We start from the raw sequence: 25,975 nt of genomic DNA, 5'->3' as shown, positions 1-25,975 counted from the left end.
AGGCGCAGCGCGCGGCGTATGAGGCGCAGCGTCATCTTTGGAAGAAAAACAAGGCTTTTGGGTGCGCCTTATACACCCGGAAAATACGCTCATCCTTTTCTTGTACTTCATGACTGTGAATTCTTCACCAAAAATAGACGGTAAATACAAAAATGGTGTTGTGTCACACTATTTGCTATTTGCTTTTTTGTTGTTGTGGTTTTGACTTCAAGATGGCTGCCGCCAGAGTGTCTGCCTTTACAGCAGCTCCCGTATTTTGTTTTTCTACTTCTTCCTTCCATCACTTTGCTGCTATGAAATGTCCATTTCTCCACTCTGATGCTAATAATGGCTAATGGCAATCCAAGTGTCACGGTGGCTACCTGGACAAATGATCGGGCGAGCAGGCGGAATTGTTGCCCGCGGACACGCTGGTGTCCAGACTGTCGGAGCTCTCCAGGCTGAGCGTGTCGTAGGGCTGCTCTCCGGCCGACGCCGGCCGGTGGTGCAGGATGGAGTGCTGGACCAGAGGAGGGGGGCCTGCCGAGGCCGCCAGGTGAGGCTGCGAGCCGCGCGAGGCGTGCAGAGCGTCCCACTGGCACCGAGCCTCTTGGGCCGCTCTCTGCTTGAGATCGGCCAGACGACGGCGCTGCTCTTCAATCACCTGCTGACCTGAAAAATACCATTTTTTTGGATTGATGGGGCTTTTAAGCAGTCTTAATGATCCCTTTCTCCTGCTAGCAAAACAGCCAGTAGCAGTTAGCAGGCATCCACATCAAGTCAAAGGCATATGTGAGCGGACACCCAAAAAAACAGCTACGTTCAACTACAGACGCTCCCCACCTTACCAACGAGATATGTTCCCAGCGGTCGTTCGTAAGGTGGATGTGGTCGTAAGTGGCTTCTGTGCTATACAGGTAACATCCGACTTAGGACCGAGTTCCGTTCCGATCAAACGGCTGTAAGTCAAAATGGTCGTAAGTCGAAATCCATTCAAAATGTTGAATAGAGACTCGGATGCTAAATGACTGGCAAACTCCCCCCCCCCCCCCCCCCCCCCCTCTCTCTCTCTCTGGTGCCATCACACGGTGGATTGCTGTGCGAGAGTGACATGCTGGCTGGCTGGCCCAAATTGTCTTACGCGTTGCCGGCCTGCTTGCACGTCGCGGTGCCAGGCGTAGTATTCCAATTTTTAAAATAGGGTCTGGAGGTCATGGTCGTATGTACGGGCGGTCGCAAGTCGAGCCAGTCGTGAGTTACCTGTATTTTGTATGGAATGTATGTTGAAGTCAAACGCTGACCGGGAAAGTAGAAAACGCTGTAACAGTCGGAAAATCAATTCAAATTCATGGCTACTGTAGTACGACGACATATATCCTTGGCTCTTCAGGAAGCCATTACTAAAGCAGCCATGACTTTTTGTTATGCATCACGTCGTCCTCGAGCATCAACTGGGAGGAGGGATTTCCTCCCCGCCCACATACTCTACGCAGCCAATCGCAAGCGAGCTAGCTATCTAACTAGATAGCTAGCTATTAGCTAGTTAGCTAGCTAACATTCTATCTATTTGAGTTGCGTGAACGCTGGCACATGTGGCTGCCGCTGCTCACCCACAGAAAAACTGATCCTGTGACTGTAAAGTGACCTTGAGAGTTTTGAAAGGTGCTTATAAAATTATTATTATTATCTGTCCGAATATTTTTCTACATGCAGTACCCTCCAAAATGTTCGTATGTACCGTAACGTCGTAACTCGAATGTTGGTAAGTTGGGGAGCGTCTGTCGTTCAACACTAGGAAGAAAAAAATGGTCCCTAATGAGCCACTTTGGCTGAGAAGTTGAAAAAAAAATCATCTTTGGGAGATAAACATTGATGAAAATGTTTGTTCAAGCGTCATCTGTACTTCTTTAAAGGTGTCGGACGTTTCGATCCTCATCCGAAAAGCTTTGTCAGCCAACTAAAGTTATGCTGGTAGCCGACGAAGGTAAGGTTAAAATCTTAGCTCCAGAAAATCGATGCTTTGAACGGGGAGTAAAGGAAGCCATTTTTTTTGTCAAAATTGTGCTTTGAGGTTTAATTTGGATCGTGCTTCCAACAGACTTCTTAGATCGTTACCACGTAGGCTTAGTCATGAGGTGATTTCTAGGGCGAATGGAGCGATCAGGACCAGTCCTAGAACACAATCAGTCAGGCCAATAGAAGTGATCAGTGCAGGGAGTCGTCCTCTGCTCCCCCCAACCTTAGAGCAGGGACCTATCAAAGCAGAGCTTTGGCACCCCCGCCTCTGGCCATTAGGGATATGCGTAGGCCCGGGGTTACCAGCGTCACTTTAGTTCGCTGACAAAGCTTTTCGGATGAGGAGCGCAACATCCGACACGTTGAAAGATGACGCCCGAAGAAACCTTTTCATCTTTGGCACAATCGCAAGCTTTGGGTACGGTTAAGGGTGCGCTCGTCACATCAGACAAGGTGGTAGTTTGGAGGTGACGCGCTTTCAAAGGCTACCTGCCGATCTTCCCTCCGCGGGCGGCTGACTGGAGGCGCGACCTTCTGAACATTGAGCGACAAGACAGACAGATGGAAAGAAGCCGCAGCAGAGTAGAAGGCGCGGCCACAATCAATGGTGGATTTGCAAAGAGAAGGCGCACCGCATTATAAGATCACGCCGGCTGCCGACTGGTCGCCAGACCTGTTGTGGCTCAATATGACTTCACTGACTGAGGTCAGATGTGAAGAAAATGAAGGCTTTCGGCTGCGCCTTCTACATACGCTCGTCATTTTCTTGTACTCCGTGACTGTGAATTTCTCACCCGAAATATACGGGAAATACAAATACTCGGCTGTTGTGTGGGACTAGTTGCTGTATTTTGTTTTTCTACTTCTTCCTTTCATCACTTTTCTTCAGCTGCAACTGAACGTTCCAAGATAGAGGCGACACTCTGGTCGGAATGCTCGTCTATACGGCGCGTTTACCTTTTTGCTGCAACGCCAGCTGCCTCTTGGCCTCGATGCTCTGCAGGGTGGCAGCCAGGTTCCTGGGCAGGCTGCTCGAGTTTTTAGGGCTTAGAAGAGGGCTCTAAAAGGACAGCGGAGGACATAGCCTCAGAAGATTGTCGAGTATGAGGAAGGAGAAGGCGTTGACCAAGAAAAAGAAAGGAAGCCAGCCTACCTCGGAGCTTGCGTCGCGGCCCAAAGTTGCTGCTCCGCAATTGGCCGTGTGAGGAGAAGATTGTTGCGGATCATTTTCAAGCTTGGAGCGGAACACCTGACGAGAATCACAAAATGGGGATGAGGAGCCGTACTTTGCTCCGCCCGCTCAAAGAGCCCACAATTGAGCGTGAGGGCCGCTGAGGTGTTTGCACCTGCAAGGACATTTGGTCCGGATGTGAAAGAAAGGAACGCAGGCCGTCGAGCTATTTCGAATGGCTTCAAAGGCCAAAGGTCAACCTTGCGCCGATACGATCGGCGCGCTAGAAAAGAGATAGCAGAGCGAGCCTCTACCTGAGGCGCGGCCCTGCGGCCCGACGGCCGCTCGGGCGGCAGAGGCTGAGAGCGGAGCTGGCCGCAACCGGCCGACAGCTCCTGGTAGCGCGCTTCCAAATCCACTTTGGTGCCCTCAGACTGGGACGGCGGCAGAGTGAAGACAACGGCTCAGTCCAAGAGAAAACATTGCAGAGATTAGAAAGCATTGAGACCAAAGGTGTCAAAGTCTGGCCCGCCGCACCTTTTTACTCGCTCGGCCAAAGCAAATCAAGCATGTCAAGTGCCACGATGCGTGCTAAAGTCACGGCCAAAACGTCAACCACAATAACAGTCATGATTTGGCACTTCACATTTGAAAACGACTTCTTCACTAATTAACGTATTTTCCAGGGTAGAAGGTGCACCCAAAAGCCTTCATTTTCTTCCAAATATGACCCTGCGCCTATACACGGGGTGCGCCTTGTATGTCAAGTCATCCATTTCCCCCCGTAGAAATAGTGCCTAACCCCAGCGTTTAGTGTAGCACCTGATAATGGGGTGTGCCTCATATTTGGACACATTTTATAGATTTAGATACGAGAGTCGGAAAACGTCTTCCGTATTCATTGAAATACGGTACTCTGGCTTTTTATAGCACCGGGCAATAAGGCGCAACTTATAGGCCGGCGTACTTTATATATGGAAAATGTTTGAAAAGACACCATTCGTTGGGGGTGCGCCTTATACAGCGGAAAGGACGCTATGTCATTCATTGCGGTTGCGCCTTATATTCCGCTGCGGCTTCTACACTGTCAAAGATGTGGAGGGGATGGCTTCCCCAAATTGGCAAGGACAAAAAATGACTTTGACACCCTTGATTTAAAAAGGAAGAAGGAAAGTGAAGAAAATGTCCTTATCGGCTACCGTCATCTTTCAAAATCAGAAAAGCTTTATTCGTCCCACAATGGGGAAATTTGCAGTCCACAGCAGCAATTTGAAAGGGGATGGGGAGTGTGTGTGGGGGGGGGGGGGGGCTTTATACCCTGAAGCGGCGAGGCGATATTATCTTCAAAGTGTTTTCCATTTGGCTCTCCTCATTTTTCCATGTGGACTGCTTTGGCCCAGTTTCTTGCAGCAACTTGAACATGTTGCGCTTGTTCTGTTTCACTTCATCTTGCTTTGAATGGATTTGCCCTGCAGTGTGAATCAAGTACTGTCGTGGGCTTCGCTTTTTTAAGTCGTGGGGAAACCAAACCAAACAAACACTCTTGCTTGTGATATTGATGCCTACAACGTGCAGTAGAAAAGACGTCGAAAAATCAGAATCAGAATCAGAAGTGGAGAGATGGCAGAGGGCTCCACCTTGGGAGCCCCGTACATTTCACTCAAATGGCTCACTTTCACACAGCCCTTCCACAACACACACGCACGTTTTCATCGCTGATGGGGACCGCCCTTCCCAAAAGACTTACAGCTTTAAAAAAAAATCAGGCATGCATGCATACGGTGCCTTTGTCAGCTGATACACACCTTTAAATAGAAGACATGTTTGGACCAGGTCTTTTGGGGACAAAACACGCTTTTACCTGTGTAGTGGGGACTACATTTCAAGATATTTCAATGTATTCAAATAATTCACACACGATCATTACCAGGTACACCTGATTAATGGGGACCTCACACACACACACACACACACACACACACACACACACACATATGCGTGCGTACACGCAGCAGTCGTAAGGCAGTGTAAGAGTCTAAATATCAGCAGGGAATTTCGCAAGGCAAGACAAGCCCAGCCCAGTAGAGGGTGTGTGTGGGAAGACAATGCATTATCTCATTGACTGCCAGACGATGTGCAAAACTGTGTCCAGTCCAGTGCCAGGGTTTTTGTCATCGTCACTCACAGAAGGTGGAGTTTTTGGATGTGAAATCTTACTTGTCTCATGGCCGTGGGGGACTTTGGAAAGCCTTTTCCTCCCGTGAAATGGTGGTACCTCTGTTCCAAAGCAGAGAGCCTCTCCCTCTCCTGCATGACAAAGACAATTGTCGTCAAGTCATTCAACGGGGACGCAGTGAAATGTGAGCCCCGATTTTTGGGGGGAAAACACCTTTTGTAGCATTTGCATGACGACGGTGGAGTCTTTGGCCAGACGCTCACATTCCTGAGATGCCTGCAGGCCCAACTGCTTGGCCTGCTTCTCCAAAGAAGACACTTTCTCCTGAATCGGGTCATGGTACACCAGGTCAGGGCGCAGCGTGACAAACGCAAGACCGTGAAGATGGCGTGCGATCAGTGAATGAATCAATCAAGATGGGAAGGAATAATTGAAGAAAGAAATGAATACATCAAAAATGAAGAGACAAACTAACGCGCGCGCAGAAATTCCATTTGAAATGAGCAAAATGTTGTAGGAAGTGTGATGGCGGTCAAGCGGTGGGAGCATTGAAGTCAGTCGGCTTTGTGAGATGGTGTGAAGGAAGATCTGGCACGCGGGCGTGCTGGCGTACCTTGCGCTCGGCCACGCTGCGCTGGTACTCGGCCCTCTCCTGCAGCAACTGCTGGCTGACGGTCTCCCGTTCCTCCTCCAAACTGCTTTCCCTCTCCAGTTGTTGAAACTCCAGATCCTCAAATCTCTTGCTTCCCGTTTCCACGGCTTCTCCATCCTAACAAACGGACACAAGTGGACTTCAATCGCCACCGTGACGGCATTCACAAAATTATTTTGGGAATTGAAAATATGACGTAGAGCGCCAGTCCCCAATTTGTTCCGGTCCGGTTGTTTTCTTGCAGAGGGGTCACACCTCTGCAACTGCATTGAATGTTGATGTCGTCCTACAGCTCAATATTCGGCGGGTCCTGGAATTGGAGTGACAATGACAAAAACCCTGGCACTGGAGCGGACACATTTCTGCGCACGGTCTGGCACTGAATGAGTTCATTGTATTTTGTTGATGAATTCCGTCATTCCAAATTGTCTTTCAGCTTCCGTTCACTTTTCCCATGTTGCGCTGCTTCCTATTCAAGCATTTAACCAATCACATTCACAAGTCCACTACTACCCTCTAGTGGACATGTAGTAAATCACACCAGCCTTTTTTCCAGCCTGACTTGATTCAGATGTAGCGCTACTGAAGGCCTAGCGATGAAACGGATGGCTCGCCACTGATGTTAATCGATTAGTGCGTGGTTAACGTCCAGAAGTCGGCCGTTGCAAATTGCCGAAGAAATGCTGATCACAAGCAACCATTCAGTGCAGCGCAAACATGCACGTGAGGCCAAATTTGAAGAAAGAATCCAGCATTCCACTGGCCATTCGGGAACATTTGCTGCTGAAGCGCCGGCCGACCCACCCTTTTCAACTGTTCCTGCAAGTGTTGGCGCAGCGACTCTGGACAGTTATGCACTTGCTTCTTCAGCTCGGCGTGGCCCTCCTGGAGTCGCCGCAGGGCCTGACGCTCAGCCTCAACGTTAGCCCTTGCCTACAAAGACAGCGCATACACCCGCACACATGATGGATGCTTGGAATTGGGCTCGGTGGAGAGAGAGAGAGAGAGAGAGAAAGACACGCTGCTCAAATTTCACGCCATGCTAATAAAAAGCTCAACGTGTTAGCAGTAAACACAAGTAAGTGTTCTCCAGAGATGCTTTTCATCCTGAAAGTGAATTAGAAGTAGCGTACAAGGCGCACTCCCAAATGAATGGTGGATTTTCAAAGCTTTTCCATATGCAGGTATCATCCCAGTTACAACCAAACGGTGGTACGTCAAAAGCCATTCAAAAATGCCTGACGAGACGTTTAACCGACAGGATAGTATACCATGTCAATCTATTGTTTTTAAACGTTTTCCATTAAATACTATTATATACCAAAGTGTTTACAGTTCATTTATACATTGTATAACGTTTAGTGTCATTTTTATCATTTTCTATTTCGTATTATTGATTTTTATGACTTTATACCTCTACCTGTAATGTATAGCAAACTGTTTACTGTACAAATGTTATATTCACCTTTTCGCATTGTTTTTATCATTTCATATTATCGCTTTTTCTGACTGCACAAGTGGCACGACGGCGCACCCTCAAATGAATGGTGTCTTTTCAAGCTTTTCCCCTCTATAAATCATCGACTGAAGAAAATGAAGGCTTTTGGGTGCGCCTTGCCAAAGATGATTTGGACATGAAAATAAAGAAGGAAAGAGGAAGTTGACAAGAATAAGCGCCTGGCTTTTCCCAGAAATGTTTTAACGTATAAGCTGTTCAAAGAAAATGCCGCTTTTTTTTTTAGTCTGTAAAAGCTTTGAGAATGCCCTTGCGAACCCCATTTGCAACGCGGGTGTGAACAAGAACAAAGTTGCCACAAGAAAACAAGGCCGACAAGGTCGGTCGGCATCCCAAAAAAATGCATGTGGATTGAAAGAAGCGTGTTAACGGATGTTAAGGAGGCAAATCACACACATTGATCACAGGCTTCGGCTCAATCAAGCACATTTTCCCAGTCGTTTCAAATGTCTTCCAAATTGCCGTGCCAGTGTTTCGGAATGGCAACATCTTCAACAATGACATCATCAATGGTCAGCCTATAGGAAGTGTGGCTAAGATGTGTGTGTGTGTGTGTGTCTTTTCTCTTTGTCCAGAATGATGAAAATGATGCGTGAAATAAGCCGTACCTTGTCTTTCTCTCGCTGGATGGCGATTTCCAGCTCATCCAGCTTACGCTGCAGCTGATCGATGATGTCCGTCTCGCCTTCCATCTGGTCCAGTTCCGCCTGCCTCTCGCCCAGCAGCAAGGCACGCTCCATTTCCGCCTACAGGGGTGAATAAGCTTCATTCACTAACACAGGTAGTATTCTTTTCATTGATGGCGTTTGCACAATGATTTATGAGGGCAAAAAAATCTGTCAATGTTTCTCCCAAAATTAGCTAAAGCTTTTAGCCCATCAATTGTAAGACTCGCGATGCATATCATGTACAGTGATACCTCCGCTGACCAACTTTTCGCCTCACGAACATTACATTTGCAAGCATATCGTCTCGGCTGACGAACTACTTTTCGGCGGACCAACCAAACCACACAGCTAGCTAGCGCCACGGTGGCTGGCGGACTAGTTTTCGTCACCCCCTTTCTTTGAGTGCAGACGTAGTTTGTTATAGAGTGGAGTCCTTTTTCTATGATGCGACCGAAAAATACTCCGCCGCAGGCTAGTGTTAAGCTGAAAAAGACAAAAGAAAATTACGATCGAGCAGAAGAAGATCATTGAAAGATGCCAACAAGGTGTGCCTTAGCGTCCCCGTACCAATACGCTAACTCCACCATGGCTACCATCCTTGAGAGCTTTGAAAGACGCTTAAAAAAAGGTATTATTATTATAGAAGAGATTGAAAAACTGCTGATTTGGATTAATAAAAAGCAGCTAGCAGGGGACAGTGTGAGTGAGGGTATTATCGCCAAGAATGCACTGCAACTTCACTTGGATATCATCAAGAGGCAACTACATCAACAACCATCACAAAGGTCAATAAAAACACTTGATTATACAGTACAGTTTATTTCTCCAATTACGATCCAATAGCACATTTATTACGCGTAAAATAATGTATATATTTTTTTGTCATTTTAAGGCTCATTTAGTAGAAAATGATGTTTTCTGGGGACCTGGGAACGGATTATTCTCATTTTAATGGTTTCTTATGGGAACTAAATGTTTGGAAGACAAACATTTCGTCTCACACACACTTTCTGGCAAGCAATGAAGTTTGTGAGCTGAGGTATGACTGACTTCACCCGTTGTATTTTGAGTTGAATAGCAGCATTTGTTTGCAGTGCTAGCTCCAGGCTACCTCTTGTTTGGACTCTTGGTACTGTTGCTCCAGTTCCGTTAGTCGCGTTTTGAGTTGGTCAAGTCGCGACAGAACACGTATTCTCTCTTCCTCCAAGTAAGCAAGCGCCATTCCATCGGAAGCGGCCAAATCTTCATGCTGTGGGAAGAGAGATAGCAAAGCTCTTGATTTTGCGTCGCTTCAACAGTAGCCAACATGAAAAAAAGAACAAAAACTGACATAACCCCAAAAACGATATTTTTTTGATGAATTGAGCCTCGCGCAATGGATGAAGCTCTCATCAATATTAACATGCATTGATTTTGTTTAATACACCTTTGGATGGATGGATGGATGGAAACAGACATCATTGAACACAACAAATGCATTTTGGAATCAAAGAAGTTGGTGAGCACAAAGTCAATTTTACAAAAGTATTTTCATGGGTTTTTTTCCAAGCTGTGTTCGGAAATTGCTGTTAGAATGTAAGCCAATAATAATAATAATAATAATAATAATAATAATAATAATAATAATAATAATAATACATTTCATTTGTAAGCGCCTTTCAAAACTCTCAAGGTCACTTTACGGTCGCAGGATAAGTTTTTCTGTGAGTGAGCAGCGGCAGCCACACACGCCAGCGTTCACTCAACCCGGAATAACTCAAAAAGATAGAAAGCTAGCTAATAGATAGCTAGACGGCTTTTTGCACATTCCCGTCTGACCTGCTCGTCTCCATTGTGCAGGTCTGATGGCCAAGATGTCCTCACCTCCTGATGGGTGCTCTCTGTACTACTACATTCCTCCTTCGGGTTCTCCTCGTCGCTCTGCTTTTGTCTCTGCGCAAGACGCAAAAGGGTTGAGGTCGGGGTTCCCCCAAGGTTGACGGAGGCGCCGTGCGCTGAGCCATCTGAAAAGCCTGCCGGGAAACTTGTGTGGCCAAAGCTGAGCGAGTCCAAGGTGTCGCAGTCTCCTTTGTTGTATTCAGCACACAGATTGAGGATTGTCTCGAGGCGCTGTCTCTCCTGGGAAAAAGGAAACGCGTGGCGTCAGCATAGACAAGATATACGTTCGACCCACGCACGCTCCCATCACATTATTTTGTTCGGCCCGCAAAGGCAAATCAAACTTGTCAAATTCCGTGTTCACTTTTCAAGCTAGCTAGCTAGAGATAGAGAGCTTGCTAGCAATAGAGCTAACTAGCTAGCGATCGAGATAACTAGCTAGCGAGCTAGCTTGGGAGCGATTGTGCTAGCTAGTTAGGGAGCTTGCTCGCGATGGATGTCAAGTGCCTTGATTCTTGTGTTAAAGTCATTAGTTCATTTTACTTTCATAAACGTAAAATACACTTACATTATGTGCTCCTTATTTTTTATATCATATTTAATATAATGAACGTTTTGGCCAGTGGAACTTTATTTTCGACAATGAAGCTTTCGTTTGCAGGTCGCTGCTGGAATGCCACGTGTGCGTGTAAACAGTCAGACAGCGCGCCCTAGTGGACACATTTCCAAACAGCAGCTCGAGTGGAATTCACCTTTCGACAGCATTTTTCAAAGCAGGCGGTGAAAGAAAGTTCAACAAAAACAAAATATGTGCAGATGTGTTTTGAACAAAAAGTTGCTCGTGAGCCAAATTGAACTCGAAGTGTTAAAAACTGCCTTACAAAAATGACTTCAACTCGTAATGTAACAGGAAAAGTGTACGGACATATCTGAAGAAGTTTCAGTGCCGCCATCAAGATGTATCATCTCAGACGTATTTCACATAGTTGATGGATAGATTTATAGTTGAGGGGCAGCAAGTTCAATGCGCAATCTGACTGATTTCCATCCGCTTAAAAAGCATATTTTTACAGCATAAATGTCGGTAATGCCATACACGACACAATAATGATTGACAATTAAAAGAGCCACGAACTCAATCTGATCAAACACCTTTGGCACATTTTTCAGGATGAACACCCCACCCCATATTGTCCAGACTGTAAGTCTTTTTTTGATAGTTTGACCGGGGGTACGAGGCTAGAGCGACTCATTCTTGAAATGATTTCAACATGGCCGAATGTCATTTCACATTGAGCCGGAGGAGGGCGCTCAAGCACTCCCGCGGAGTGACAGTGATTGTTTGTCAAACTTATTAGCGTGTTCTTTATCATAATATTAATAATAAAATATTGCCTTTTATTTATAAGTGCCTTTCAAAACTCTCGAGGACACTTTACAGTCACAGCGGAAGTCATACGCGTCAGCGTTCACTCAACCCGGAAGTAATACACGATCACATGCAATCTCAAATGTTCATCGGCACAATAAAATTCAAATAAAGTCAAAACTATCATCGTTTATGCTATAGTTATCTGAATAACTCTTAATACGTTACCTGAATATACCAGGCACGTTGTCGGTTCGCCACGTAACATTAGCACATCGTAAACTTAGTCAGTCTGTTGTTCTCATCGTTATTTTTATTGTCATTTGCCTTTCAAGACTTGCGCAAGTCTGCTCTTGGGTGTTGGATTTGAAACAAATAAATGACTGTCAAAAGATGTGACTTATGCTCCACTGTGATTTATTTTCTTTCTTTACGATGCATTTTATGGTTTTGTGGTGTGACTTATACTACAGAGTAATTTATGATGTGGAAAATACGAGACTGAAACCCGCTAAAAAAGTGCATCTAAAGTATCTTTAAGCAAGTGGAATAAATGTCTGAGAGAGTGGAAAACTGTATATCCTGCAAATGTTGACTTGAAGCCAAACAAGACGACGACGTCTTTCTTTGCTTGCCAGTCAATTACAAGCAAACAGACCGTCGCGCTGCCCGCAAGAAGATCAGCCGACTGGAACACTAACCCTATCAGAGATGATCACAATCGCATTCACACACATCAAAACATATCATTGTAAGTGTGGCTTTCGAATCAGTAGCAGATAAGTTCAAAATGTATCCCGTCCCTCCCTGAGGAAACAACAAACGATTTGGTTACTATGGGAACATCTTGGCGCCCTGAAGCCCGAGGCTCCATGTCGCAAGCAATTTGGTTAGCCAACAACCCAGTGACAGACGGGACCAATCCTCTGACTCATCCTCTTTGTAAACGCAACAGATGTTACCGGCAAACAATAATAATCAGAATAGTAATACATTTGATTTCTAAGCGCTTTTCAAAACTCTCAAGGTCACTTTACAGTCAAATGATCAATTTTTCAGTGGGTGAGCAGCGGCAGCTACACGCGCCAGAGTTCACTCAACCCGGAAGTAACTCAAATAGATAGAAAGCTAGCTAGCTAATAGCTAGTTTAGCATGTAAGGCCTCAGACAACTTAGCTCACGGGGTTAGTGGGATGTGCAAACCGCTGCATCACAGAAGAAAATAGCCAAACTTGATGGTTTGAACTAGCATTAGTGGCTAACGCTCAAACAGCCGCTCATCTCTCGTTCATTTTCCTTTTGCGGCTCCCTTCCCTTAATCGGAAGCCTGGTGTTGTTCCTCGCCTTCGCTCCATCAATTACCACCGACGGGTAAAGACGGCGCCGAGGATGCAAATGCGCAACGCTCCCGTGACGTTAGCTTCACGCTTCCGTGATGTTAGCTTAACGCCGCGTGAACTTTTGCAAAGAATTTAGACATGACATCCAAGTCAAATGCAGGACAATCAGTTTATCAACTGCGCTTTCCATAAAATATCTTTGAATCAGCCTTAAAAACAAAATATTGACATACAATTAGGGAACCATGTCATAATAATTATAAACGAGCATACATTTGTAAATTGGAAAATACTGTTGGTCAAAATTGTCTTTATGTTTCGTCAAAGTGGAAAGGTTGCACTTTGGACAAATTGGACTTTCTTCTGAAATCTATCAGATGAACGCTCCATAGCAACACACTCACATTTTCTGGCATATACTAACTCGCATGGACCGTCAAGGCCTGCAAAGCCTTCTCAGCTGGCCTAAAAATATCTGAATCACAGACTAATGTGAATTATATTTTGTCCATGAAATCTTATGAAACAATTTCAAATTGTCACTAGGCAATCACAGTTTGCGAAATCCGCTCTGATCACAAGCCGCTAGAGAAAGGAGCATACTGGCCAGAGCTAGCACACTGTATCAGTCGCTAGCTGCACGAGCAAATATATCGTGTTGATTTAATAGCGGTTTTGTCAACCCACAATTGCTGAAGGAGGTGAAGAAATGGATTTGCTTGCAGATTTACCGTCTGAGCCATTTTCAAGATGGATTTAGCAAGAAAAAACGGACATCATTAAGAAATGTTAGTGAGTTATTTCCTGGCTAATGGCACCCTGTAGCGGACTCGTAGTGAATCACAGCAACCTTTTTTCAGTCAGGATTGATTCAGACCGTCTGAATCGTGCGAGGTCTGAAAAGTAGCACTACTGAAGGCCTAGCTACGAAATCCACGGCCCGCCATTGCTAATCCTCCGGTCGATAATATTAGCGCCGCGAACATTCAAGAGCAAAGAATGAGTTGCACTCACCAATCTCTCCATTTCCTGTTCTCGAAGTCGTTCCTCCCTCTGTCGTCGATGGTATTCCAACAGCTCATCCTCATTGTCGCTGATTTCCGAGATGCTGTTCTTCCTCTCCCTCATCGCCGGTCGCCCCGTTGATATCTTCCTGTTGCTCCTGGGACTGGAAAGGGGCGACGAGCCCGGCAGCGAACCCAGACTGTATGCGGATGAAAGCGAATTGCCAAAGCTGGCCTTTGGAATTCCCACGCCGCGCTCCATCGTCACAGATGCGGGCGAAGGACTACGGGCACGCATTCCCCAGCCGCCGGCGGAATCCGCACTTGTGCTTCCGCTCTTACGAGGAAGCCCGGGACTCCCTGATACCAGCGCGCCCAAAGCCGTGGCGCTATCGGGTGTCTTCAAGGTTGTACTCGGGACCGTTCCCGGCGGTACGGGAACGCCTCTTCGGGCAACGGAAGGACTGAGAGGTGGAAGTTCTCTGACGTGACCTCGTTCACCATTCACTTCTAAGTTTGGCCCAACCGCGCGAGGGCTTTCCGGAGGCTGCCGGGATGGTGAACCTCGAATGATATGGACCACAGGATCCAGGGGAGGCCGATGGGCCTTCGCGGGTGGGCCGGAGTCATCGATGGTCATCTGCTCTCTAAAAGGGCTCGCGGGCCTTTCGTGAAGGACCGCGGCTGTCTCGGTCCTCAGACTCGTGGACACGGAGGGACACGTTGGGAATTTGGGATTGAAAGCGGGGCTGCTTGCCACGACGTTTCTGCTACCGAGAGATTCGTCCGAAGACAAAAGTGAGGTCTGTCTTGGACTCCCCGAGGCATCTCGCCGCGGTCCTCGGCCATTCGGTTTTGGGCTCGGCGGAGCCTCCCCAAAGACCTTCCTTTGCGGTCTGGGGCTTTCTTGCGCCTGCCGAGCGGCGCCGTTCAAGTTCGCCCGCGGCCGTGAAGCGAGTTGCGAATGGCCGGTGGCGAAGTTGTAGCTAGAGGAGCGCGCGGGCACTGGCGGCAGAGAAGAAACGCTGTCGTCCGGGGGCGCTCCGCCGGGAGACGGACTGGCCGCGCTACCGCTGCTGGCTGCCGAAGGCGACGAGAGAGGAGAAAAGGCTGGAGATGTATTGTCGTAGCTGGATCCCACGGACGTGGCCCCGGGACTCGTCGCGGGGGACAGCGAACATCTGCCCCCGCCGTTGACCGTCGCCATCAGGGGCCAATGAGTCGCCGCTCGCTCCCCGGGAGGCTTTTTGTCTTCGGCGGAGCAAGATTCCAAGTCATCCGCGGCTAAGGAGTCCATGATATCCTGGAGGTCCTTCTCAATCGAGCTTACAATGGCGCTGTGCTCAGATTGGATTCTCTCGGCGCTTTCTTGGGAAGACTGCGTGGCGCCGGTCTGATGATTCCCATTGAGCAGGTTCTCCGTGCCTGAAACGGGTCAAATGGAAAAAAAAGAGTCAAAAGTACAAGGTTTTATGTTTCATTGACTTCATTCTAACATTGGTCTTCTCAGGCCTTACCTCAGTACACGCTAACAAATCAAATCAAATGTCTGTCCTGTATTTTCCGCAGCCAAAAGAAAGCCTTGATTTTCTGATATCCTGATCTGTGAAGTTATATGGAGCCGCAACAGGTGTGGCAACACACCGACGCCCCCCAGAAGAAGTGGTGCGCGACGCCAGGCTCTATTCCAGCGCTTCGTAATGCCTTATATTCACAAAACTTCAAATATTCATGTCTTCTATTTGGAAAACATTGTTCGTTCGTTCATTGGCGGTGCGCCTTATATATGGAAAAAAACAGTTTGAAAAGACACCATTCGTTGGGGGTGCGCCTTATACACCGGAAAACGCCGCCCTGTCACCTTTGAAGGATTATTTTTCCCTAATGGATCAATAAAAGTCAAAACATTTACAATCTAATGTAGAACAGAATGTTTTGGTTTTGGTTTGTTTTTAACCCAAAGAGATGCGTTTATAATTGCGAATCTTGTAAAACATCGGAATGAATTTGCCTTTATTAGTCCGGCAGTGGAGAAATTGACATTTCACAGCAGCAAACGATGAAAGGAATGAAGGTAGAAAAACAAAATACAGGAGCTGCCGGACACTCTCGCGGCGCCGTCTTGAAGTCAAAACAAAAATGGTGATTATTTCTACATTTATCTAAATAAATACTCATTAATGCCACCTTTGTGTGATTTGGATGACAGCAGTCAAAGTGTTCGTTCCATGTCTTCAATAACTGACTTTTTGTAATTTACACTATAGTTACCTCTGTGTCACAAATCGCAACCAATCCTTATTGATGTGTGTATTTTTCGACAGGAGCCTCAAGCAATTTATTTGTTTTTAGTTTTTGGTGTGAAATTCCTGCTCGAAAGCATGAAGGCAGGTTGAAAATGCACACCAAATATTGCATTTCTGTCCACGATTGCACCCCCAAATCACGCGTGAGCTCGCTCAGGCACCGCAGGGCGAGCGAAGACTCGAGCTCGTCAAGGAGGAGCTTCCTTCTGATTGCTCAGCTTGGCGTCGCCATTGAATAGATTGAAAGTACAAGAGTCGGTCGGTCGGCTGTTGCGCGCGTGTTACAACGTCTCGTCAACATCGTCACACCTGCGCGGAAGCTTGTGGCACGTCAAAGGGGCGCGGAAGCAGAAAAAAAGACGGATTCGAGGGGTGGCAAAAAAAAAAAATAAACAAAACAAATAAAAGCAGCTCTTCGGGAAAGCCCGTGTGGTTGTGACGTCACGATTTGGACAGCACTCCGAACTTCGTTCGGAAATCACTTCACGACTTACACTGCGATCTCACAGGTTGACTGGATGTGAACGTGAAGATCCCCCAAAATGTCCCCATCGGAAAAAAAAACCCGCAAATCCAAAAGCGGTCGAATCGATGCGTCTTTTTTTCGGGAGGCTACTCACGTGACTGAATTCAAGCCGCTCAGTCTTTGGCCGTCGACGACAAAGCGTGCGTTTGCCACCGCATCCCGCGGGCTGCGGTGGCAGAGCAGCCCGGAGGACGCGCGCACGTGCGATGGCACCTTTTGCTTTTCTTTTTAAGGGTCGAGGAGGGCTCGCGACGGCGGTTGAGGCGCCGCTCTTTGTCAAGTGACCAAAACCAAATCATTTTCCGCGACGAGAACTCGGCCGTAAATGTCATCGAATCTCATTTCGACGTCCAAAAACACAGCGCGGAGTTACCCTCCGTCTCACCGGGCAATTAAAAAAAACTATTAAAGGGCCGCGGCGGTTCGCACGATCAACATTTCGCTGAATTGCGAAATTAATGCGCTCACTCTTGTTTTATGTCGAAGGTCCACCCGCCTCTCTTCCGCCTTTCAAAACGCGGGCTTTACATTCCACCTCCGTTTTATTTTAGAAGTCGTGCATCACCCCGGCCTCGACCGGAGCGCCTTCTAACGAGGTGCGCCTTTTATATGGAAAACTGAGATAATTATACAGCGGTGGGCCTGCGCGGCCTTCTCTGCTGGCCTAAAAATATCAGAATCACAGACTAATGTTCATGATATTTTGTCCACGAATTGCTACGTGATGTATTTTGTGCGAAGGTTTGAAAATCCATCATTGATTGGGGGTGCGCCTCATACAGCGGAAAAGACGCTACGTTGTTGACAGCCTCGCTTTGAGCTTTTCCAAATGTGTCACGCTAGTTCTCTCTCCCTCTTTTGCTCAGGTGAGAGATTTGCCCTCATTTTGTTTCCTTTCAAATCAATGGCAAGAATGAAGGAGTGAATCTGAGGCCTTGAAAAGCCTCCAAGCAAAACGTCGCAGCGCCCGTGGGATAACAATCAACATCGGGTGTTTTTTCTCTCCGCTGATGCTTGTAAACAAATGCCGTCATTTATTTATAAACAGGCAGAAGATAAGCACGGATTATCCTGGGAGGGGGACGCTGTGTCTTCATCTCATTGGCTGCTCATGAAGGAAAAAGGCCGGCTGTCTAAACAACGGAAGGCTTTCATTACGGCATCGGGAAGTCCGCGCCGAGCAGCCGGCGCGGCTTCCGTCCTTACTTGGGAGTGCAATGAGACCCAGATGAGGTCCCGATAGCTGAGGTGGCGAAGAAAAGAGGCGCTTCGACTGACGTCCTTTCCAGGCGCAGCGCCCGACCGGAAAGGAATGAGATGCGCGCACGAGGCCCTGTGGAAACCTACGGCCTCGTCGGCAGCGACCGCATTTAAAAGGACGGCGGCAACAAAAGCGCAGGCGGCCGCGACGGAAAGCACGTCGGAATGTTTGGGCGCAAGAATAAAAGGCACGCCGTTGCCATTTTTAATGGCCACTCTGCGCAGGCGCCATTTGGCAAGTTGCTTGAGGAAGGCTCAAGATCAAATCAGAGCAAAACACAAACACCGCAATTATGGACAGCTTTCCCAAATTTGTTTTTCTTGCGGGGGGTGTCTTTAAAGCGCTGGTCAGACCTCTGGCAACGTCGCCTCTTTTCCACACATTTCCCCTTTTGCATGTTAGCGCTTTGTGACAGCTTGAGCTGTTGTTAAAGCGCGAAATCAATCAAAATGTATCGCATTGTAATTTGGACATCTGCCCCCGTTTCGAGCTCAGATAACTCCAGACCCATATAACTTAGGAATCAACTCTTGTTTTCTGATGAAAGAAGAGAGTCTAAGGTTTGTCGTGCTGCTTTGAATGTTTATGGAGTCCTAAAAGTCAATATTCCGTGGCTCCTGGAATTGGAGTGACAATGACAAAAACCCTGGCGCCGGTGTACGTCACTTCCTTGTGTAGCGCTCCATTGCGAGCAGGCGTATTTGTATCGTTCCATCAATTCAAGAGCAAATTTCCGCATTGTGGGACCGTTAAAGACTTTCTGATTCTGATCAACATTAAAAAATAAATAAAAAGCAGACGTTGATTACATTTAGCTAGCTACCTAAATAGCTATCTAGCTGGCTAGCTATCTAGCTTTTTATTGAAGTTACTTCCAGGTTGAGTGAAAACAGAAACAGAAAAACTTGTAAAGTGACCTTGAGAGTTTTGAAAGGCGCTTATAAATGAAATGTATTATTATGGTTAATTTGCACATCTTCTGGCAGTCAATGAGTTCAGAAAAAGAAAGATGTTTGTGTGGGCAAATGGGCCGCTCTCCTCGTGAGTAGCATCCCATACCTGCACGTGGTCTGTAGTTCCCTGTGGAGACGTCGCTAGCCGAGGCCAGCGTGCTCTTCATCCTCAAGGCTTCTTCGGGGTGGTTGAAGCGAAAAAAGGCCGAGTGACCAAAACGCAGCATACAGCCTGACAAAAAAAGAACACGAGCACATCCAAACGTCAAGAGAATTCATTCATTCAACTGGGAGAAAACCAGGCCGCGCGTACACTTTGATACGCATAGAAAACGACAAAAGATTCACTGAGCACTTTGTAAGGGTGATAGAGAATAGACAGTATACAAGTCATCCTATTTCAAAATGTCACGCAGAACTTGGCCAAACACAAGGCCCACAACGGAAGCACAGAAAATCTGGGGTCAATCGGAGGTGAACGGAGACAGCCCGTTAAACTGTCACCCTCAGGTAGAAGATCCGGCCTTGGACTCATTTGGGAAGAAGAGCTCATTAGCCAGGTTACAAATCCATCGGTTGGTGGAAATGGAAAGACAACTCATTCATTACATTCTGTTGGTTTATGAATGTTGGCGTACGGTATTCGAATGAAGAAGACTGTGTTCTACTCATGCATCACTGCCATTTGCATATCCTCTCAATCAATAGCTGGGAAAAGGGCGTCGGTGGAAGAAGCGCGCACCAAGCGGCTTCATGAAAAGTGCGCCCCCTGCCGGCAGCAAAAGACAATCTTCCTTGTGTCGGAGCCTTTGTTCACAGTGTCCCCGCAAAAACACCGCGATTTTAATGAAAACAAAGACATGAGATCCTCAAAGGACCGAATCTTTGCAAAACTCTTCTGAAAGAGCACAGTGAGACCTCGGCCACCAACGCTTTAGCTCAACAACTTTTCGCCTGACGAACATTACATTTGCAAGAATATCATCTCGGCGTGCCACCAACTAGTTTTCGGCGTACGAACCAAACCACACGGCGCAACAGTGGCTGGCGGACTAGTTCTCCACACCCCCATGAGTGCAGACGTGGTTTGCTATCGAGTAGAGTACTTTTGCTATGATGGGAGTGAAAAGACCCCACCGCAGGCGAGCGTCCAGCCGAAGAGGACACAAAAGAAAATGACGGTCAAGCAGAAGAAAGAGATCATCGACAAACACCAACGAGGTGTGCGCCGTTTGTGTGACTTAGCGTCCCAGTACCACTACGCTAAGTCGACCATTGCTATGCGTGGCTAAGGCTGTTTCTATGTTGTCTAAGCAACGGTCTCAGGCAATAGAAGAGGTTGAAAAACTTGTGTTGATTTGGATTCACGAAAAGTAGCTAGCAGGGGACAGTGTGAGTGAGGGTATTATCGCCAGGAAAGCACGACAACTTCACTCGGATATCATCAAGAGGCAACTACGTCAACGACCACCACAAAGGTCAATAAAACCACTTTAGTATACGGTACAGTTTAACTCTTTCATTACTATCCAATAGCACATTTATTATACATAAAATAAGGTCTATTTGGTGTCGTTTTAAGGCGTATTTAGTCAAAAATGATGTTTTATGGGGACCCTGGAACGGATTATTCTCATTTTCAATGGTTTCTTATGGGAAATAAAATAATAATAAAAAACTTTTGGCCTTACACACACACACTTTGTGGGAAGCAATGAAGTTGTTAAGCTGAGGTAGAAGCATATAAACAACAAGTTGAAATGGCAAAGATCACAAAGATCCTGTGGCTACTCCCTCTCCCTAATGAGATGTCTTTGCTTTTCAAAGCAGACGATATCGGATGAGCCCGACCACAACAAACCACCGCAAGCCTCTCCTCCCGATGACCAAGATAAGATGTACTTTAGCAACAGTAAGCGCAAGTATTCGTGAGCTAATTTGGGCTTAGTGAGCTAATGGCCGTTTGGATAACTGGCCTACGATTAGCATGATGACTGTCAGTTTAGCCTCCAAGGTACAAGTGTGAGCGTGAATGCTTGTTTGTTTATGTGTGCGCTGCGATTGACTGGCAACCGGTTCAGGGTGTCCCCCACTGCCAGACGATGTGCAAAAATGTGTCCTCTCCAGTGTCAGGGTTTTTGTCATTGTCGCTCCAATTCCAGGACCCGCACAATCTGGACTTTTAGGACGACAAACCTTAGATTCAAATCAAGAGTTCCTTCCTAAATGTCTGGAGTTATACAAGCTTGAAATGAGGGCAGCTTTACAAAATATCTTACATATTGATTTATCAGTTTTATTTTTAGTTCTTTGTTGCTAATAAGTAAATTCTGTGATATTTAAAACTTTACTCTAAAAAAAAAAACGCACACGCCACATACTATCAGACAGGTGTCAAAGTCACGGTGCGTGGGCCAAATCTGGCCCGCTTCTTCATTTTATTTTAGGTAGCGAATGAGCTAGCTAGCGAAGGAGCAATCTGGCAAACGAGCTACCTAGCGAATGAGCTAGTTAGCTAGCGAATGAGCGAGCTAGTTAGCGAAAGGGGCTAGCTAGCGAATGAGCTATCGGATCTTAAAATGGGGCAGCTGTCCAAAATAAAATGCAATACGTACATATAGATTTATATAGCGCTTTAACAACAGCTGAAGCTGGAACAAGGCGCTAACGTGGACTAAAGGCTAATGCTGTCCACTCGCGAAAGGGAAAAAACATTGCCAGAGGTCTGGCCAACGCTTTATCAGCAAGAAAAAAACAAAAGAAATGGATATTTTCAATTGCCGAATACATTTGGGAATGGACTGCAGTGAAAGAGTTAATGAGCGGACATTCCAGCAATTTGCCAATCAGCATTGTGTGAAAAAGCCAGCTCAGCAAGAAACCAGATGCGCTAGGAAATGAAATGTGTTGAAGCAAGCAACGAATTCACTGCTGGCACTTTCCATTGGGGGAAATGGACACGTCGCCATTTAATCATGACATCACGTCAGACTCGCAGTGTTGAGTTGTGGACGAGGAGGACGACGAGTGGAGAGGAGCGAGGAGCGCCACGCAACAAGATCCCTCCCAGCCAGCCAGCCAGCCACTCATGAAATGGATTGCCTGAGCATTGTGGCGGAGAGCAATGCCTTCCTCAGCACTCCGCAAATGATTGATCGCAATCTTCATTCATGCTGAATAAGGTGGAGCGGCGTCTTTCCGTCGCCTCTCCGTGTTTCAATCAAGCCAAGGCAAATCCAGTTGATCGAGTGCTTGCCGCTTGGCACATCTCCAGGACAAAGGACAACATCATTGCCGCAAAGGACACAACAACGCCACTCAAATCAAACGACGGCAACATTCAAGGACGCACGCACAAGGGCAGGTTGAGTCAAGGTGAACGGCCATTAGCCGCATCTACGCTAAAACGCGCCAGTCAGCAAACTCAAAGAAATTCTTTTTTTGCCCTTTGAGTGCGACAATGTCACACGTGACTCATTTCAGGTACGATGCGATGCAATGCGTATCCATTTATATAGCGCTTTAACAACATCTGAAGCTGAAACGCGGTCAGCTAACATATACAGGAAGGAAAGCAGTCACATAGATAGTAGAAAGCACCAGAAATCTATATTACAACCGCGTACTTGTTTTGACATTTCTACACGGCTGTCATCGAATCCATCTCGTGTTCTTCCATCAGCGTTTGGTGCGCCACAAAAATGGACAAAATCCCACTTCAACGGACAGTTGAATCCTTGGCGGCGGCCTAGCCAATCTCCACAACTTGCACTCTGTAAGAATCCAAACAAGGGCGCGGAAAATCCTAGCGGACCCTCCGCACTCTGCCCACCACCTTTTCCTGCGACTCTCCCTCAGGCAGGCGCGACCGATCCACGCGCACCAAATCTTCCCCCGTCGCTCGCCATTCGCTCTCGATAACAGTCATCCAAATCCAACTGTATCGTGCCTCCATTTTGCTTCTGATGGTACTAGTGCAGCGTGTTCTACCGGAGGCAAATTCCTTGTGTGTTCTACGTACTCGGCAATAAAGATGATTCTGATTGGTCTCCGTGGGGTCATTAACAGATGCTTATTTGCAGCACGTATGCCGGTTTCCAAACACATGACTGGTAGTTTTGAAATGACAAGTCAAAAATAATGACTGTTGTTCTGGTTGACATGAGACCATTTGAGTAAGCGTCATGGAATCGCACACATTTGATTTGCTTTGGCGGGCCGAATAAAATGACACGGCGGGCGGGAACTCGGACGCCTGCGGCTTACGGGACTACTTCAGAGTAGTCAGAATGTTAGCAGGCGGCATTTGGGTCTCTTGATGCCAAGATCTCCACGTGTGGCGAAAAAAACAAACAAACCAGCGTCCGGATCCATTTGGACTGCGTCGGCGGACCCAAATTTCTCTCCAAGAACATTTTTGTGTTCCAACCACCAAGCGGGACGGATCAGCCCGGGGAATATTTGCACGAAAGATTCAATGTGAGGAAGCAGAGGCGGTTAGCATTTGGAGGCTTTGGCATTCTAGTACAATGAGCTCACGGAAAGTCAGGCTGCCATTTATTCTAGCTACGTAGTTTGCAATAAGTCCTTCCAGGCTAACGGGCTACAGGGCAAAATGTCTGCGTGGCTTGCTGCTCAGCCTCTGACTGTCGTCACAAGTTCTTCCCTCCCCGCCGGGCTGCCCGTCAGATGCTGCAACAAAAACATTTCATCCCAGGTCAGCGCCGTCCGTCCTTTTAGAAGAGATCGTGTCCAGTGTCCGAGTCTTGCTAACACGCTAACGCTATCCCGGATATTTGTCTCAAGGGGTCGAAACGGTGCGAACGGGCGTTCCATCCATTATGAGCTCATTGGGGCGATGCGCACCTCGGACCTCGGTCTGCGGTTGCGACGTCTACCGTTGATCTATGTCTATATCTTGTCGTGTTTACCGCATGCAAGATAATTACAAAACACGTTGATCTTACCACGCACTTCTTGATCTCAAAATTCTATTTGATCATGTGCTGCTATTTCATTATTTTCATACATTTCTGCAATGACATAATTCGGTTTGTTGTAGTGCAGTGGTGGACCATCAAGGCCTGCAAAGCCTTCTTTGCTGGCCTAAAAATATCTGAATCGCGGACTGATGTCAATTGCATTTTGCTAGTCATTAGCCATTCACAGTTTGCGAAAACTGCTCTGATCACGGGCCGCTAGCGATGAGCGCTTACTGGCCAGAGTTAGCGCACTGTATCGGTAGCGAGCTGCGTAAGCAAATCATTTTCTGGGGTTGATTTAATAGCGGTTTTGTCAAGCCACAATGGCTGAAGGAGCAGAAGAAATGAATTTGGTTGGAGATTTACTGTTAAAGCCATTTTCAAGACGGACTTTTCAAGAAACGACAGTTTTTTCCTGGCTAATGGTACAGTACACTCTAGTGGACTTGTAGTAAATCACACCACACTTTTTTTCAGTCTGGATTGATTCAGACATAGCACTACTGAAGGCCTAGCGATGAAATCCATTATTCCAATGCATCGCAGGCCTCATTTGCATCCTGGGGCAATTGTTACAACGTGGCTTGTGAGTTGGTTCCCAACTAAGTTACTTTTCAACATTTCATCTCAGGAATGGATGCTAACTAAAAACGCTTGTTACGCAAGTATGACCCTTTCAAAAACGCTTTTCGATGCCGCAATCGTGAAGAGTGAAGCTTGTTTCGACTTGTGTCACGAGGTCGCAGTGGGAACCAGGAATAGCAAGGTCGCAGTAGACAGAGACAGTGAGCTCTACTGATGTCAGGAGGTGCTGGGGAGCACGTGTGTGTGTGTGTGTGTGTGTGTGTGTGTGTGTGTGTGTGTGTGTGTGTGTGTGTGTGTGTGTGTGTGTGTGTGTGTGTGTGTGTGTGTGTGTGTGTGTGTGTGTGTGTGCTCAGCGTCTATAAACAGAACGTGCATACGCGGGGGGAGGTCTGGAGGTCGCGAGGGGGGGGGGGGCGATGTTTGAACTGGCATCAACGTTACATTTCCACACAACCACTTTGACTCAAATTTGTTTCAGACTTGAGAGAAGTTGAACGTGTTGCTGAGTGGAAAACAAATGACGACTGTACTGCTTAGAGTCACAAGAAAGGTTAAGAAGTTACACGTGATTTCATCAAATCAAAAGAAGCAAGCAAGAAAGCAAGCAAGCAAGCGAGCTTGCCAGCACATGGAACTTATCTGTTCGTCACACACGCCCCCTGCAGCTATGATGCGTTCGAACACACTTGGAAAAATCGGCCCCCGGTACAACCGAACAGTGAATTTCTTACTGAAAAACCTCATTGAGTGACATGTAACGATAATGCAATAACGCAGTCGACAAGATGATTACTTAGCTTGAAATGGCCCAGACTGCTACTCCTCGTTTGTTTATTTTCCATAGACGTATGGCCCGGCGCGTGCAGTTCGGGAAGGAAGTACGTTCAAAACGCTCTTATTTTGGTAAGCCTTTTCCGGAGGTGTGGAATTTAAGCGTAGGAGATGGCGACTTGACTACACGACAGACTAACCAAGGAATGAGAAATGTGCGCTTTGACGTCAGCCCTTTTCTGTACCGTCGACCACTAACTACATTCTTGAGACTGAACTTTGTCTGTCATTGTATAAACTGCTGCTAAAGTGTTGAATGGATCATCATTCGTAGCACGTTTGTGATCATTACGATCAATATAGAAAATTCCAAGCTTTTTTTTTTTACTTCAAAATGGCACCGCGAGAGTGGCTGGCTTTACAGCAGCTCCTGTATTTTGTTTTTGCTGCGGTGAAATCTCAATGTGTCCACTGTGAGACAAATAAAGGCTCATCTCATCTAATGGTTTGTCATCAATTAGGCGTCCATGTAAACATTCCATCTGACGCTTTTCAACACCGAGGGCGGAGTTGTTGCGTGCGTGCGGCGGGGTGTCCTCCCTTCCACGAATTTATGACCGCACTCCTGTGTGTGTTATTTTTATCATGCAGGAGCTGCTGTGCTTTTTTTAAGAGCGCCGCGCAACAACCACCCACTTCAGGGAAAACAAAAAGTTGAGAATGTAATGGCACATTCCAATAATGGAGCGGAGCGGGTTGTCAATTGTCAATTTGTGGCAAAAAAAGTCACCAATGATGGAATGTCCCGCTCCAAATTTTAAT

General features: G+C 46.8%; 2 protein-coding genes across 17 annotated transcripts in view; one reads left to right on the top strand and one right to left on the bottom strand.

The window, feature by feature from the left end:
- The window catches only part of LOC148888867 (porphobilinogen deaminase-like), a 116,561-nt gene that overhangs the window by 59,163 nt on the left and 31,423 nt on the right, over positions 1–25,975 (top strand). The window lies entirely within an intron of this gene.
- Positions 1–25,975, bottom strand: part of phldb1b (pleckstrin homology-like domain, family B, member 1b) — a 46,238-nt gene that overhangs the window by 6,468 nt on the left and 13,795 nt on the right. For 7 of the 15 annotated variants that reach the window (XM_089014547.1, XM_089014541.1, XM_089014548.1 and 4 more), the window contains 14 exons: positions 18,922–19,047; positions 13,780–15,194; positions 9,997–10,296; positions 9,290–9,427; positions 8,119–8,256; positions 6,799–6,927; positions 5,956–6,111; positions 5,556–5,666; positions 5,384–5,473; positions 3,481–3,600; positions 3,149–3,244; positions 2,953–3,055; positions 2,485–2,529; positions 363–651 (listed from right to left, as the gene is read on the bottom strand). In XM_089014547.1, the coding sequence (XP_088870673.1) occupies positions 363–651; positions 2,485–2,529; positions 2,953–3,055; positions 3,149–3,244; positions 3,481–3,600; positions 5,384–5,473; positions 5,556–5,666; positions 5,956–6,111; positions 6,799–6,927; positions 8,119–8,256; positions 9,290–9,427; positions 9,997–10,296; positions 13,780–15,194; positions 18,922–19,047 (3,256 nt within the window). Of the gene's footprint in view, positions 1–362; positions 652–2,484; positions 2,530–2,952; positions 3,056–3,148; positions 3,245–3,480; positions 3,601–5,383; positions 5,474–5,555; positions 5,667–5,955; positions 6,112–6,798; positions 6,928–8,118; positions 8,257–9,289; positions 9,428–9,996; positions 10,297–13,779; positions 15,195–16,695; positions 17,060–18,921; positions 19,048–25,975 lie in introns of those variants that run through there. The other 8 variants (XM_089014543.1, XM_089014554.1, XM_089014545.1 and 5 more) reach the window with 8 other exon arrangements.

Source organism: Hippocampus bargibanti, linkage group LG14 (assembly GCF_051943395.1).
Source record: "Hippocampus bargibanti isolate YZ-2025 linkage group LG14, ASM5194339v1, whole genome shotgun sequence".
Taxonomy (NCBI): domain Eukaryota; kingdom Metazoa; phylum Chordata; class Actinopteri; order Syngnathiformes; family Syngnathidae; genus Hippocampus; species Hippocampus bargibanti.
The sequence above is the reverse complement of the archived record's forward strand: the minus strand, read 5'-3'. Positions and strand labels throughout refer to the sequence as shown.